The following is a 16,827-nucleotide window of genomic DNA, read 5'->3' as shown; positions in this document are numbered from 1 at the left end:
ATTTAAATTAACAATGTGCAACAGCAGGTTCCCAGCAGATTATTGACACTGAGGATTTTTATTACTGCAATATTGAAGAATGTTCAACTCCTATATTTTTCAATTGATTCTTAGGCCGTAGCTTGCTGGGAAAAATAATTCCCAGGTAAGGCCAAGAGGAGATACAGTAGGCTGTTTGCCATGAACAGTTTGGCAATAATGATGGGCAGTGTAACCCAAAGCCCACAAACGCAGACCCATTTTGTTAAGGTGCCAAGGACACCATGTCTGCTGGATTTGACAAGCCCTCGCATAAGATACATTTCTTGTATCTGATTTACAGAAAAGCTTAGAGAGTAAGGAGTCTCACCCATTCCATTCAAGCACTTGCTGTCAGGAAAACATTTTTATGTATTTATGGATTTAGAATGGCATGTTATTTATTTGCTAGGTAGAGAGAATAACCCGTGTAGCCCTTTAATAAATCTAGACAAGTGAAAAGACTAGAAAACCTCTAGATACATTGTTTCCAATGCGGCAAAGAATTCTGGATAAGAGATGCATATGAGGTTCACAATGCCTCACTTTTTTTTAGTTCAATCTGCTTATAGGCAATTTTGCTTTTAGCCATAGCATTGCTGTGTACACAGTTCTGAATCACTGTACTGACCCTAGCTAAGCTTAAAAGCTAGGATAATACTGCCTTTTACCCACATCCGCATGCATTAGTTACAATATTATTATATTGTTTCCTGTTTTGTTGGCACGATTTAGCAACAGAAAAAACTAACGGCTAGATCACGAGTTTTTGTCGGTAAGGCTTGCGGGGCTAACGCTCCTTTTTTTCTTACCGCTCCCTTAATCAACGCTGGTATTACGAGTTTTCTTTAAGCCGGCGTTAGCCTCAGAAAAGTGAGCGTTGACCAAAATTTAGCTCCACATCTCACCTCGATACCAGCGTTGCTTACGGTAGCGGTAAGCTGTCAAAACGTGCTTGTGCACGATTTCCCCATAGGAAACAATGGGGCTGAGCTGGGTGAAAAAAAACCTAACACCTGCAAAAAAAGCAGCGTTCAGCTCCTAACGCAGCCCCATTGTTTCCTATGGGAAATAAAAGTTATGTCTGCACCTAACACCCTAACATGAACCCCGAGTCTAAACACCCCTAATCTTACACTTTATTAACCCCTAATCTGCCGCCCCCGACATCGTCGCCGCCTACATTATATTATAAACCCCTAATCTGCCGCTCCGGACTCTGCCGCCACCTACATTATACTAATGAACCCCTAATCTGCTGCCCCATTTATTAACCCCTAATCTGCCCCCCTCAATGTCGCCGCAACTATATTAAATTTATTAACCCCTAATCTGCTGCCGCCAACGTCGCCGCCACTATAATAAAGTTATTAACCCCTAAACCTAAGTCTAACCCTAACACCCCCCTAACTTAAATTAATTTCATTTAATTTAAATTATATTTAACATAATTAAATAAATTAATCCTATTAAAAACTAAATACTTACCGATAAAAATACTTACCGATAAACCATAAGCTAGCTACAATATAACTAATATTTACATTGTAGCTAGCTTAGGATTTATATTTCTTTCATGTAATTAGCAAGAGTCCATGAGCTAGTGATGTATGGGATATACATTCCTACCAGGAGGGGCAAAGTTTCCCAAACCTCAAAATGCCTATAAATACACCCCTCACCACACCCACAAATCAGTTTTACAAACTTTGCCTCCTATGGAGGTGGTGAAGTAAGTTTGTGCTAGATTCTACGTTGATATGCGCTCCGCAGCAGGTTGGAGCCCGGTTTTCCTCTCAGCGTGCAGTGAATGTCAGAGGGATGTGAGGAGAGTATTGCCTATTTGAATTCAATGATCTCCTTCTACGGGGTCTATTTCATAGGTTCTCTGTTATCGGTCGTAGAGATTCATCTCTTACCTCCCTTTTCAGATCGACGATATACTCTTATATATACCATTACCTCTACTGATTCTCGTTTCAGTACTGGTTTGGCTTTCTACTACATGTAGATGAGTGTCCTGGGGTAAGTAAGTCTTATTTTCTGTGACACTCTAAGCTATGGTTGGGCACTTTTATATAAAGTTCTAAATATATGTATTCAAACATTTATTTGCCTTGACTCAGAATGTTCAACGTTCCTTATTTCAGACAGTCAGTTTCATATTTGGGATAATGCATATGAATAAATCAATTTTTTTCTTACCTTAAAAATTTGACTTTTTTCCCTGTGGGCTGTTCAGCTCGCGGGGGCTGAAAATGCTTCATTTTATTGCGTCATTCTTGGCGCGGACTTTTTTGGCGCAAAAAAAAATAATTTCTGTTTCCGGCGTCATACGTGTCGCCGGAAGTTGCGTCATTTTTGACGTTTTTTGCGCCAAAGGTGTCGGCGTTCCGGATGTGGCGTCATTTTTGGCGCCAAAAGAATTTAGGCGCCAAATAATGTGGGCGTCTTTTTTGGCGCTAAAAAATATGGGCATCACTATTGTCTTCACATTATTTAAGTCTCATTATTTATTGCTTCTGGTTGCTAGAAGTTTGTTCACTGGCATTTTTTCCCATTCCTGAAACTGTCATTTAAGGAATTTGATCAATTTTGCTTTATATGTTGTTTCTCCAACATAGGTGTGTCCGGTCCACGGCGTCATCCTTACTTGTGGGATATTCTCTTCCCCAACAGGAAATGGCAAAGAGCCCAGCAAAGCTGGTCATATGATCCCTCCTAGGCTCCGCCTACCCCAGTCATTCTCTTTGCCGTTGCACAGGCAACATCTCCACGGAGATGGCTAAGAGTTTTTTGGTGTTTAAATGTAGTTTTTATTCTTCAATCAAGTGTTTGTTATTTTAAAATAGTGCTGGTATGTACTATTTACTCTGAAACAGAAAAGAGAAGAAGATTTCTGTTTGTGAGAGGAAGATGATTTTAGCAAACGTTACTAAAATCGATTGCTGTTTCCACACAGGACTGTTGAGATGAAGTAACTTCAGTTGGGGGAAGCAGTTGGCAGACTTTTCTGCCTGGGGTATGATGGCCACATTTCTAACACGACTTGGTAATGCTGGAAGGCTGTCATTTTCCCTATGGGGACCGGTAAGCCATTTTCTTAGATTAAGTATAAGAATAAAGGCTTTATAAGGGCTTAAAAAACTGGTAGACATTTTTCTGGGCTAAAACGATTACTTGCTAAGCATATTTGACAGATTATAGCGCTTTATAGTTATTATAATCTTGGGGATTGTTGTTAAAAAACGGCAGGCACTGTATGGACACCTTTTTCAGATGGGGGCCTTCTCTAGTCATAGGCAGAGCCTCATTTCTCCAACATAGGTGTGTCCGGTCCACGGCGTCATCCTTACTTGTGGGATATTCTCTTCCCCAACAGGAAATGGCAAAGAGCCCAGCAAAGCTGGTCACATGATCCCTCCTAGGCTCCGCCTACCCCAGTCATTCTCTTTGCCGTTGTACAGGCAACATCTCCACGGAGATGGCTTAGAGTTTTTTAGAAAAGAGTTCTCTATCCCCGTCAACAAGGGTTCCCTTCTTGGGAACAATTATAGACTCCTTAGAAATGAGGATCTTTCTAACAGAGGCCAGAAAAACAAAACTTCTAGACTCTTGTCGGATGATGGTAGCGGCAATGGACATAGTTCCTTTTGCGCGCATTCATCTAAGACCATTACAACTGTGCATGCTCAGTCAGTGGAATGGGGACTATACAGACTTGTCTCCGAAGATACAAGTAAATCAGAGGACCAGAGACTCACTCCGTTGGTGGCTGTCCCTGGACAATCTGTCACAAGGGATGACGTTCCGCAGACCAGAGTGGGTCATTGTCACGACCGACGCCAGTCTGATGGGCTGGGGCGCGGTCTGGGGATCCCTGAAAGCTCAGGGTCTTTGGTCTCGGGAAGAATCTCTTCTACCGATAAATATTCTGGAGCTGAGAGCGATATTCAATGCTCTCAAGGCTTGGCCTCAGCTAGCGAGGACCAAGTTCATACGGTTCACCCAGCGGTGGGGCATTCCAGACATGGATCTAATGGCCTCTCGTCAGAACTGCAAAGTTCCTTGCTACGGGTCCAGATCCAGGGATCCCAAGGCGGCTCTAGTGGATGCACTAGTAGCACCTTGGACCTTCAAACTAGCTTATGTGTTCCCGCCGTTTCCTCTCATCCCCAGGCTGGTAGCCAGGATCAATCAGGAGAGGGCGTCGGTGATCTTGATAGCTCCTGCGTGGCCACGCAGGACTTGGTATGCAGATCTGGTGAATATGTCATCGGCTCCACCTTGGAAGCTACCTTTGAGACGAGACCTTCTTGTTCAGGGTCCGTTCGAACATCCGAATCTGGTTTCACTCCAGCTGACTGCTTGGAGATTGAACGCTTGATTCTATCGAAGCGAGGATTCTCAGATTCTGTTATTGATACTCTTGTTCAGGCCAGAAAGCCTGTAACTAGAAAGATTTACCACAAGATTTGGAAAAAATATATCTGTTGGTGTGAATCTAAAGGATTCCCTTGGGACAAGGTTAAGATTCCTAAGATTTTATCCTTCCTTCAAGACGGATTAGAAAAAGGATTATCTGCAAGTTCCCTGAAGGGACAGATTTCTGCCTTGTCTGTGTTACTTCACAAAAAGCTGGCAGCTGTGCCAGATGTTCAAGCTTTTGTTCAGGCTCTGGTTAGAATTAAGCCTGTTTACAAACCTTTGACTCCTCCTTGGAGTCTCAATTTAGTTCTTTCAGTTCTTCAGGGGGTTCCGTTTGAACCCTTACATTCCGTTGATATTAAGTTATTATCTTGGAAAGTTTTGTTTTTAGTTGCAATTTCTTCTGCTAGAAGAGTTTCAGAATTATCTGCTCTGCAGTGTTCTCCTCCTTATCTGGTGTTCCATGCAGATAAGGTGGTTTTACGTACTAAACCTGGTTTTCTTCCAAAAGTTGTTTCTAACAAAAACATTAACCAGGAGATTATCGTACCTTCTCTGTGTCCGAAACCAGTTTCAAAGAAGGAACGTTTGTTGCACAATTTGGATGTTGTTCGCGCTCTAAAATTCTATTTAGATGCTACAAAGGATTTTAGACAAACATCTTCCTTGTTTGTTGTTTACTCCGGTAAAAGGAGAGGTCAAAAAGCAACTTCTACCTCTCTCTCCTTTTGGATTAAAAGCATCATCAGATTGGCTTACGAGACTGCAGGACGGCAGCCTCCCGAAAGAATCACAGCTCATTCCACTAGGGCTGTGGCTTCCACATGGGCCTTCAAGAACGAGGCTTCTGTTGATCAGATATGTAGGGCAGCGACTTGGTCTTCACTGCACACTTTTACCAAATTTTACAAGTTTGATACTTTTGCTTCTTCTGAGGCTATTTTTGGGAGAAAGGTTTTGCAAGCCGTGGTGCCTTCCATTTAGGTGACCTGATTTGCTCCCTCCCTTCATCCGTGTCCTAAAGCTTTGGTATTGGTTCCCACAAGTAAGGATGACGCCGTGGACCGGGCACACCTATGTTGGAGAAAACAGAATTTATGTTTACCTGATAAATTACTTTCTCCAACGGTGTGTCCGGTCCACGGCCCGCCCTGGTTTTTTTAATCAGGTCTGATATTTTATTTTCTTTAACTACAGTCACCACGGTACCATATGGTTTCTCCTATGCAAATATTCCTCCTTAACGTCGGTCGAATGACTGGGGTAGGCGGAGCCTAGGAGGGATCATGTGACCAGCTTTGCTGGGCTCTTTGCCATTTCCTGTTGGGGAAGAGAATATCCCACAAGTAAGGATGACGCCGTGGACCGGACACACCGTTGGAGAAAGTAATTTATCAGGTAAACATAAATTCTGTTTTTCGCGCCACTAATGCGCAGTTGTTTTTGGAAGGCAAGGCATGCAGATGCATGTGTGAGGAGCTAAGATCCACTGAAAAAGCTTATAGAAGGCGTCATTTGGTATCTTATTCCCCTCTGGGCTTGGTTGGGTCTCAGCAAAGCAGATTCCTGGGACTGTATAGGGGTTAAATGTAAAAACGGCTCCGGTTCCGTTATTTTAAGGGTTAAAGCTTTCAAATTTGGTGTGCAATACTTTTAAGGCTTTAAGACACTGTGGTGAAATTTTGGTGAATTTTGAACAATTGCTTCATACTTTTTCGCATATTCAGTAATAAAGTGTGTTCTGTTTAAAATTTAAAGTGACAGTAACGGTTTTATTTTAAAACGTTTTTTGTGCTTTGTTGACAAGTTTAAGCCTGTTTAACATGTCTGAACCATCAGATAAACGATGTTCTATATGTATGAAAGCCAATGTGTCTCCCCATTTAAATATATGTGATAATTGTGACATGGTGTCCAAACAAAGTAGGGACAATGATGCCACAGATAATAATAGTGCCCAAGATGATTCTTCAGATGAGGGGAGTAAGCATGGTACTGCATCACCCTCTTCTGTGTCTACACCAGTTTTGCCCACACAAGAGGCCCCTAGTACATCTAGTGCGCCAATACTTATTACTATGCAACAATTAACGGCTGTTATGGATAATTCTATTGCAAATATTTTATCTAAAATGCCTACTTATCAAAGAAAGCGCGATTGCTCTGTTTTAAACACTGAAGAGCAAGAGGACGCTGATGATAACGCTTCTGACATACCCTCACACCAATCTGAAGGGGCCAGGAGGGAGGTTTTGTCTGAGGGAGAAATTTCAGATTCAGGAAAAATTTCTCAACAAGCTGAACCTGATGTTGTAACATTTAAATTTAAATTAGAACATCTCCGCGCACTGCTTAAGGAGGTATTATCTACTCTGGATGATTGTGACAATTTGGTCATTCCAGAGAAATTATGTAAGATGGACAAGTTCCTAGAGGTTCCGGTGCCCCCCAATGTTTTTCCTATACCCAAGCGGGTGGCGGACATAGTAAACAAGGAATGGGAAAGGCCCGGCATACCTTTTGTGCCTCCCCCTATATTTAAGAAATTATTTCCTATAGTCGACCCCAGAAAGGACTTATGGCAGACAGTCCCTAAGGTCGAGGGGGCGGTCTCTACTCTAAACAAACGCACTACTATTCCCATAGAAGATAGTTGTGCTTTTAAAGATCCTATGGATAAAAAATTAGAGGGTTTGCTTAAAAAAATGTTTGTTCAGCAAGGTTACCTTCTTCAACCAATTTCATGCATTGTTCCTGTCACTACGGCAGCGTGTTTCTGGTTCGAAGAACTAGAAAAGTCGCTCAATAAAGAATCTTCGTATGAGGAGGTTATGGACAGAGTTCATGCACTTAAATTGGCTAACTCTTTTATTCTAGATGCCGCTTTGCAATTAGCGAGATTAGCGGCGAAAAATTCAGGGTTTGCTATCGTGGCGCGCAGAGCGCTCTGGCTAAAGTCTTGGTCAGCGGATGTGTCTTCCAAGACAAAATTGCTTAACATCCCTTTCAAGGGCAAAACACTGTTTGGTCCTGATTTGAAAGAGATTATTTCAGACATCACCGGAGGAAAGGGCCACGCCCTTCCTCAGGATAGGTATTTTAAGGCTAGAAATAAGCCTAATTTTCGTCCCTTTCGCAGAAACGGACCAGCCTCTACTTCTACATCCTCTAAGCAAGAGGGTAATACTTCTCAACCCAAACCAGCCTGGAGACCGATGCAAGGCTGGAACAAGGGTAAGCAGGCCAAGAAGCCTGCCACTGCTACCAAAACAGCATGAAGGGATGGCCCCCGATCCGGGACCGGATCTGGTGGGGGGCAGACTTTCTCTCTTTGCTCAGGCCTGGGCAAGAGATGTTCAGGATCCTTGGGCACTAGAAATAGTTTCTCAAGGTTATCTCCTGGAATTCAAGGAACTACCCCCAAGGGGAAGGTTCCACAGGTCTCAATTATCTTCAAACCAAATAAAAAGACAGGCATTCTTACATTGTGTAGAAGACCTGTTAAGGATGGGAGTAATTCATCCAGTTCCAATAAGAGAACAAGGGATGGGGTTTTACTCCAACCTGTTCATAGTTCCCAAAAAAGAGGGAACATTCAGACCAATTCTAGATCTCAAGATCCTAAACAAATTTCTCAGGGTTCCATCGTTCAAAATGGAAACCATTCGAACGATCCTTCCTACCATCCAGGAAGATCAATTTATGACCACGGTGGATTTAAAGGATGCGTACCTCCATATTCCTATCCACAAGGAACATCATCAGTTCCTAAGGTTCGCTTTTCTGGACAAGCATTACCAGTTTGTGGCACTTCCATTCGGATTAGCCACTGCTCCGAGAATTTTCACAAAGGTACTAGGGTCCCTTCTAGCGGTTCTAAGACCAAGGGGCATTGCAGTAGTACCGTACTTGGACGACATCCTGATTCAAGCGTCGTCAAGCGCCTAGCCTTTCTCAGATCTCACGGATGGAAAGTAAACATAGAAAAAAGTTCTCTTTCCCCGTCAACAAGAGTTCCCTTCTTGGGAACAATAATAGACTCCTTAGAAATGAGAATTTTTCTGACAGAGGTCAGAAAATCAAAACTTCTAAGCTCTTGTCAAGTTCTTCATTCTGTTCTTCGTCCTTCCATAGCGCAGTGCATGGAAGTAATAGGATTGATGGTTGCAGCAATGGACATAGTTCCTTTTGCACGAATTCATCTAAGACCATTACAACTGTGCATGCTCAGACAGTGGAATGGGGATTATACAGACTTGTCTCCGACGATTCAAGTAGATCAAAGGACCAGAGATTCACTCCGTTGGTGGCTAATCCTGGACAACCTGTCACAGGGAATGAGCTTCCGCAGACCAGAGTGGGTCATTGTCACGACCGACGCCAGTCTGGTGGGCTGGGGCGCGGTCTGGGAACCCCTGAAAGCTCAGGGTCTATGGTCTCGGGAAGAATCTCTTCTCCCGATAAACATTCTGGAACTGAGAGCGATATTCAATGCTCTCAAAGCTTGGCCTCATCTAGCAAAGGCCAAATTCATAAGGTTTCAATCAGACAACATGACGACAGTTGCATATATCAACCATCAGGGGGGAACAAGGAGTTCCCTGGCGATGGAGGAAGTGACCAAGATAATTCAATGGGCGGAGGATCACTCCTGCCACTTGTCTGCAATCCACATCCCAGGAGTGGAAAATTGGGAAGCGGATTTTCTGAGTCGTCAGACATTCCATCCGGGGGAGTGGGAACTCCACCCGGAAATCTTTGCCCAAATAACTCTATGGGGCATTCCAGACATGGATCTGATGGCGTCTCGTCAGAACTTCAAGGTTCCTTGTTACGGGTCCAGATCCAGGGATCCCAAGGCGACTCTAGTGGATGCACTAGTAGCACCTTGGACCTTCAACCTAGCTTATGTTTTCCCACCGTTTCCTCTCATTCCCAGGCTGGTAGCCAGGATCAACCAGGAGAGGGCTTCGGTGATCTTGATAGCTCCTGCGTCGCCACGCAGGACTTGGTATGCAGACCTGGTGAATATGTCATCGGCTCCACCATGGAAGCTACCTTTGAGACAGGACCTTCTTGTTCAAGGTCCATTCGAACATCCGAATCTGGTTTCTCTCCAACTGACTGTTTGGAGATTGAACGCTTGATTTTATCAAAGCGTGGGTTTTCAGATTCTGTAATTGATACTCTGATTCAGGCTAGAAAGCCTGTGACTAGAAAAATTTACCATAAGATATGGAAAAAATATATCTGTTGGTGTGAATCTAAAGGATTCCCGTGGAACAAGATAAAGATTCCTAGGATTTTATCCTTTCTACAAGAGGGTTTGGAGAAGGGATTATCTGCAAGTTCTCTGAAGGGATAGATTTCTGCGTTATCTGTTTTACTTCACAAAAGGCTGGCAGCTGTGCCAGACGTTCAAGCGTTTGTTCAGGCTCTGGTTAGAATCAAGCCTGTTTACAGACCTTTGACTCCTCCCTGGAGTCTTAATCTAGTTCTTTCAGTTCTTCAAGGGGTTCCGTTTGAACCCTTACATTCCGTAGATATTAAGTTATTATCTTGGAAAGTTTTGTTTTTGGTTGCAATTTCTTCTGCTAGAAGAGTTTCTGAGTTATCTGCGCTGCAGTGTTCTCCGCCCTATCTGGTGTTCCATGCAGATAAGGTGGTTTTGCGTACTAAGCCTGGTTTTCTTCCGAAAGTTGTTTCCAACAAGAATATTAACCAGGAGATAGTTGTACCTTCTTTGTGCCCGAATCCAGTTTCAAAGAAGGAACGTTTGTTACACAATTTGGACGTAGTCCGTGCTCTAAAATTCTATTTAGAGGCCACTAAAGATTTCAGACAAACTTCTTCTTTGTTTGTTGTCTATTCTGGTAAAAGGAGAGGTCAAAAAGCAACTTCTACCTCTCTTTCCTTTTGGCTTAAAAGCATTATCCGTTTGGCTTATGAGACTGCCGGACGGCAGCCTCCTGAAAGAATCACAGCTCACTCCACTAGGGCTGTGGCTTCCACATGGGCCTTCAAGAACGAGGCTTCTGTTGACCAGATTTGTAAGGCAGCGACTTGGTCTTCACTGCACACTTTTGCCAAATTTTACAAATTTGATACTTTTGCTTCTTCAGAGGCTATTTTTGGGAGAAAGGTTTTGCAAGCCGTGGTGCCTTCCATTTAGGTGACCTGATTTGCTCCCTCCCTTCATCCGTGTCCTAAAGCTTTGGTATTGGTTCCCACAAGTAAGGATGACGCTGTGGACCGGACACACCTATGTTGGAGAAAACAGAATTTATGCTTACCTGATAAATTACTTTCTCCAACGGTGTGTCCGGTCCACGGCCCGCCCTGGTTTTTTTAATCAGGTCTGATGAATTATTTTCTCTAACTACAGTCACCACGGTATCATATGGTTTCTCCTATGCATATTTCCTCCTGTACGTCGGTCGAATGACTGGGGTAGGCGGAGCCTAGGAGGGATCATATGACCAGCTTTGCTGGGCTCTTTGCCATTTCCTGTTGGGGAAGAGAATATCCCACAAGTAAGGATGACGCCGTGGACCGGACACACCGTTGGAGAAAGTAATTTATCAGGTAAGCATAAATTCTGTTTTTTTCTATTACATATTGCAAGATGTCCCAGATTGACACTGAGTCAGAAGATACTTCTGGAAAAACGCTGCCTGGTGCTGGATCGACCAAAGTTAAGTGTATCTGCTGTAAACTTGTGGTATCTGTTCCTCCAGCTGTTGTTTGTAATGAATGTCATGACAAACTTGTTAACGCAGATAATATTTCCTTTAGTAATGTTACATTACCTGTTGCTGTTCCGTCAACATCTAATACTCAGAGTGTTCCTGTTAACATTAAGAGATTTTGTTTCTAAATCCATTAAGAAGGCCATGTCTGTTATTCCTCCTTCTAGTAAACATAAAAGGTCTTTTAAAACTTCTCATTTTTCAGATTAAATTTTTTTTTTTTTTTTTTTTTTTGTCACACTATTAAATGTATATCTTTAATAAAGCAAATAGTTATTTTACTTACAGGAGCTTTAGAAGTAAAATACAAATTGTACAGTTCCAGTTTATAAGTGTTAACTATAAACAAGAAGCATTGCAATAGAAGGGTTACGCTTGAGAAGCACCAAACCCCTGCACTTGGCAGTGTAATTGACCAAGTGAAATTGTATGGCAAGACGTCTTTGCCAAGTGCAACCCGGTATATAAATGACCAGTGTTCAGAACAATTGGAAGCAGAAAAACATAGCACCTACATGGTCAAAGCTTTAACGTATAAAAATGGTTTCAAATTTCAGTTTCCACACATTTAATTTAGAAGACTCCAAAATACAAGTAAAAAATATATATAACCTGCGTACATTGGGTTGGCACTTTGAAACATTGGTTTTCATACAAATATATATGTCTATTGGAACGAAGACCATAGTTCTGACAAAATAAGGGCTGTTAAGTGCAAAAGTTGGTGGGTTCAGTATTTGAAGAACAGTTTTTTATTCAGCATCTGGAAACTGAAAGAAAACCATTTGTAAATTCTAAACAACCACTAGACTTTTTTTTTAAAACTTTTTTTTTTTTTGTAGCAGATCTTCAAAACAAGTAGTACAGAAGTTGTAAGACAAATTACAGACAAAAGCAACACACTGATTGTGCAGAACACATCACTAGAAAAGTCTATTTACAGCAAACAAGTCTCTGTAAACATGGTAAGCGTGACATTTTGGGGGAAATCTGGCGCAGTATAAATACAGGCAACCTTGGCTTCCTCACTTAACATGAAAGATAACATTCCGGGCCCGCCGCCAAATCTATTACTGTACAAACAAGTAAAATGAAAGGGGTTGAATGCCCCATTTTTATATATTTTTTTAAAATAGTTTAGTGTTTTATACATATTTTTTGGTATAATTAGATAAACTTTAAGTCGGTAAAAAAACAAACAAAAAAACAAAACATGGAACTGAAAAATGTGCTTTACCATCTCCATTCAAAAAAAACAAAAGTCTATATGGCAATACACTTCAGCAAAACAACTTGTTACTCATATTGAGTTAACATATATTAGTGATAACAATTTAATAAAATACAAAAATAAGGTTAATACTGTCAATACTTTATGTAATAGAAAATATTGGATTTAAATGTTAAACTTCTTCGAAAGATGAAATGACATTTTGTTTTCAATACATATAAACTATATATAGTATATTCTGTAACCTCATTTAAGGTACAATGGGATATCTGTACATATTCTATTTAAATTTACTTTTAAGCACCATTTGCATTTTCTAGATCAACTTTGGTTGGAAGAAAATTCCTAATTCCACAGGTTGTTCAGGTCCAATGGCACATCTAATATGACATTATGCTCAGTTCATTAAAAAATATAGTTTTCCATTTAAACTAATTGCTACTCTCAAACTTTTGATATTTCTGAGCCAGCTCATTTTATTTTATATTTTTACTCCAGAAGAATTGTGAAATAGGTACTCTTTAGGAGTCCTGTGTGCATAATGCCTTTGGCCAAAGAGAACAATATCAAATGTACATATAAAAATGAGATACAAAAGATAAGGAGATTTATTTTTAAATCTCCTAGGGAAGGAGAGATTGATGGTGTATGAGCTGGAATAGATGCAGGAACCTGCCATTCACAATCACATTGCACAAGTGGATATTTCAATCACAAAAAAAGCTAAATAATAAAAAAATCTAGACTTTTCCCATAGCCGTTGGGAAGGTAGGTTGCTTTTTTTCCTATGTTAAGAAAAGAAAAAAATATTTCCTATATCAGGCGCTTCAGACATTGATCTCTGTGGTTACAAAGGTGTATTAGTTTATAATAAAAGTCAAACTTATCTTGAGGTCCACGGGTATAGATCATGGCCCCTCAAACTAGATAATGTAAGTAATAATTGTGCAGATTACTGTGTAAAAATGTTTGCCATCGTCAGATACAGATGTTTGGAAGTGTCTTATAAACCAAAGACAACTTCCTAAAAGGGACATTGCATTAAAAAAAAAAATCTGCATATGAAAGAGTAGCATTTCAACCGGTTAACATTATTGTTTTTTAACATATAAATTGTTTCATTTTAAAAGTAAAAATAAGTGCATATTTGAGCACAAATAAGAGTGCTAACTGGCTGGTAAGGACAACTCCCACAGCTTTACTGATTAGCTGTCACATACACAGCACAAGATGTATTTATTTACAGAAAAGAAAAATGTGTTAAATGCCCTCTTTTAAATTTAACAAAAATGTCCCTTTAAGCCTTTGAAATTACATGGTATAAAACTTAAACTGTAAAGGCCTGTATAAGATAATATTTTTAACTGTGCAACCACTACCTGGTGATACACTTAAAGTACACAAAAAAATAGGACATCCCATATAAGGCATTGATAGTATGTTTTAGAAACTGTTTTCTAAAAGTGCTGGCAACAGATTTAATTGATGCAGTCACACTTCTACTTAATATAAGACATGGCAAGCTGAGATGCAAACGGGCTTGTAAAATCTGTAGTGTTTTAATGGCACAGAATACAAGGTCTGAAACTCCACCAAAGCCAACACAAAATGACTTGCACATTCTCAGCCACTTATCACAGTAGAGACCTCATTATACACGTTTTACTTTTGCTTGTGTCATGTTTTAATTACACAATAAAGCAAAATAAAGCTTTTAACAGTCATGACCCGATCTGTTGTAAAATAAGGATTAGGTTATATAATATTCTATGGCAAAAAACATACTGTTGCTCCTGCTACTAAAGCAGCAAGAAACTGGTGACATCAAGGACATAAAAGACCATTGCATTTGCTGTATTTGTGAAACAGGAATAGTCTAATAATTATTGTGCTAATATTTAAGCACAGCATAAAAAAAGTAAAATAAGAATCAACAACAAATATTCTGGTCTTTTCAGATGAATTTTTAAATGAACATCATCATTCTGATTCTGATAATGGTTCCTCTGGTTCAGAGGATTCTGTCTCAGAGGTTGATGCTGATAAATCTTCATATTTATTCAAAATGGAATTTATTCGTTCTTTACTTAAAGAAGTCTTAATTGCATTAGAAATGGAGGATTCTGTTCCTCTTGATACTAAATCTAAACGTTTAAATAAGATTTTTAAATCTCCTGTAGTTATTCCAGAAGTTTTTCCTGTCCCTGATGCTATTTCTGAAGTAATCTCCAGGGAATGGAATAATTTGGGTAATTCATTTACTCCTTCTAAAAGTTTTAAGCAATTATATCCTGTGCCATCTGACAGATTAGAGTTTTGGGACAAAATCCCTAAAGTTGATGGGGCTATCTCTACTCTTTCTAAACGTACTACTATTCCTACGGCAGATAGTACTTCCTTTAAGGATCCTTTAGATAGGAAGATTGAATCCTTTCTAAGAAAAGCTTACTTATGTTCAGGTAATCTTCTTAGACCAGCTATATCTTTAGCGGATGTTGCTGCAGCTTCAACTTTTTGGTTAGAAGCTTTAGCGCAACAAGTAACAGATCATAATTCTCATACCATTGTTAATCTTCTTCAACATGCTAATAACTTTATTTGTAATGCCATCTTTGATATCATTAGAGTTGATGTCAGGTATATGTCTCTAGCTATTTTAGCTAGAAGAGCTTTATGGCTTAAAACTTGGAATGCTGATATGTCTTCTAAGTCAACTTTGCTTTCCCTTTCTTTCCAGGGTAATAAATTATTTGGTTCTCAGTTGGATTCTATTATCTCAACTGTTACTGGAGGGAAAGGAACTTTTTTACCACAGGATAAAAAATCTAAAGGTAAATTTAGGTCTAATAATCGTTTTTGTTCCTTTCGTCACAATAAGGAACAAAAGCCTGATCCTTCACCCACAGGAGCGGTATCAGTTTGGAAACCATCTCCAGTCTGGAATAAATCCAAGCCTTTTAGAAAACCAAAGCCAGCTCCTAACTCCACATGAAGGTACGGCCCTCATTCCAGCCCAGCTGGTAGGGGGCAGATTACGTTTTTTCAAAGAAATTTGGATCAATTCAATTCACAATCTTTGGATTCAGAACATTGTTTCAGAAGGGTACAGAATTGGCTTCTAGATAAGGCCTCCTGCAAAGAGATTTTTTCTTTCCCGTGTCCCAGTAAATCCAGCGAAAGCTCAAGCATTTCTGAAATGTGTTTCAGATCTAGAGTTGGCTGGAGTAATTATGCCAGTTCCAGTCCTGGAACAGGGGCTGGGGTTTTATTCAAATCTCTTCATTGTACCAAAGAAGGAGAATTCCTTCAGACCAGTTCTGGATCTAAAAATATTGAATCGTTATGTAAGGATACCAACATTCAAAATGGTAACTATAAGGACTATCCTGCCTTTTGTTCAGCAAGGGCATTATATGTCCACAATAGATTTACAGGATGCATATCTGCATATTCCGATTCATCCAGATCACTATCAGTTTCTGAGATTCTCTTTCCTAGACAAGCATTACCAGTTTGTGGCTCTGCCGTTTGGCCTAGCAACAGCTCCAAGAATTTTTACAAAGGTTCTCAGTGCCCTTCTGTCTGTAATCAGAGAACAGGGTATTGTGGTATTTCCTTATTTGGACGATATCTTGGTACTTGCTCAGTCTTCACATTTAGCAGAATCTCATACGAATCGACTTGTGTTGTTTCTTCAAGATCATGGTTGGAGGATCAATTTACCGAAAAGTTCATTGATTCCTCAGACAAGGGTAACCTTTTTAGGTTTCCAGATAGATTCAGCGTCCATGACTCTGTCTCTGACAGACAAGAGACGTCTAAAATTGATCTCAGCTTGTCGAAACCTTCAATCACAATCATTCCCTTCGGTAGCCTTATGCATGGAAATTCTAGGTCTTATGACTGCTGCATCGGACGCGATCCCCTTTGCTCGTTTTCACATGCGACCTCTTCAGCTCTGTATGCTGAACCAGTGGTGCAGGGATTACACAAAGATATCTCAATTAATATCTTTAAAACCAATTGTACGACACTCTCTGACGTGGTGGACAGATCACCATTGTTTAGTTCAAGGGGCTTCTTTTGTTCTTCCGACCTGGACTGTAATTTCAACAGATACAAGTCTGACAGGTTGGGGAGCTGTTTGGGGGTCTCTGACAGCACAAGGGGTTTGGGAATCTCAGGAGGTGAGATTACCAATCAATATTTTGGAACTCCGTGCAATTTTCAGAGCTCTTCAGTCATGGCCTCTTCTAAAGAGAGAATCGTTCATTTGTTTTCAGACAGACAATGTCACAACTGTGGCATACATCAATCATCAAGGAGGGACTCACAGTCCTCTGGCTATGAAAGAAGTATCTCGAATACTGGTATGGGCGGAATCCAGCTCCTGTCTAGTTT

General features: G+C 40.5%; 1 protein-coding gene across 4 annotated transcripts in view; it reads left to right on the top strand.

Annotated features, from left to right (window-relative positions):
• The window catches only part of SNX6 (sorting nexin 6), a 236,054-nt gene that overhangs the window by 210,016 nt on the left and 9,211 nt on the right, over positions 1-16,827 (top strand). For 3 of the 4 annotated variants that reach the window (XM_053697750.1, XM_053697751.1, XM_053697752.1), the window contains one exon: positions 12,038-12,160. The exons of the other annotated variant lie outside the window; for it this stretch is intronic. In XM_053697750.1, the coding sequence (XP_053553725.1) occupies positions 12,038-12,160 (123 nt within the window). The remainder of the gene's footprint in view (positions 1-12,037; positions 12,161-16,827) is intronic. 4 annotated transcript variants of the gene reach the window in all.

The sequence above is a fragment of the Bombina bombina genome, chromosome 1 (genome assembly GCF_027579735.1).
Source record: "Bombina bombina isolate aBomBom1 chromosome 1, aBomBom1.pri, whole genome shotgun sequence".
NCBI classification, from domain to species: domain Eukaryota; kingdom Metazoa; phylum Chordata; class Amphibia; order Anura; family Bombinatoridae; genus Bombina; species Bombina bombina.
Note: the sequence above shows the minus strand (reverse complement) of the source record. Positions and strands in the feature narration are given on the sequence as shown.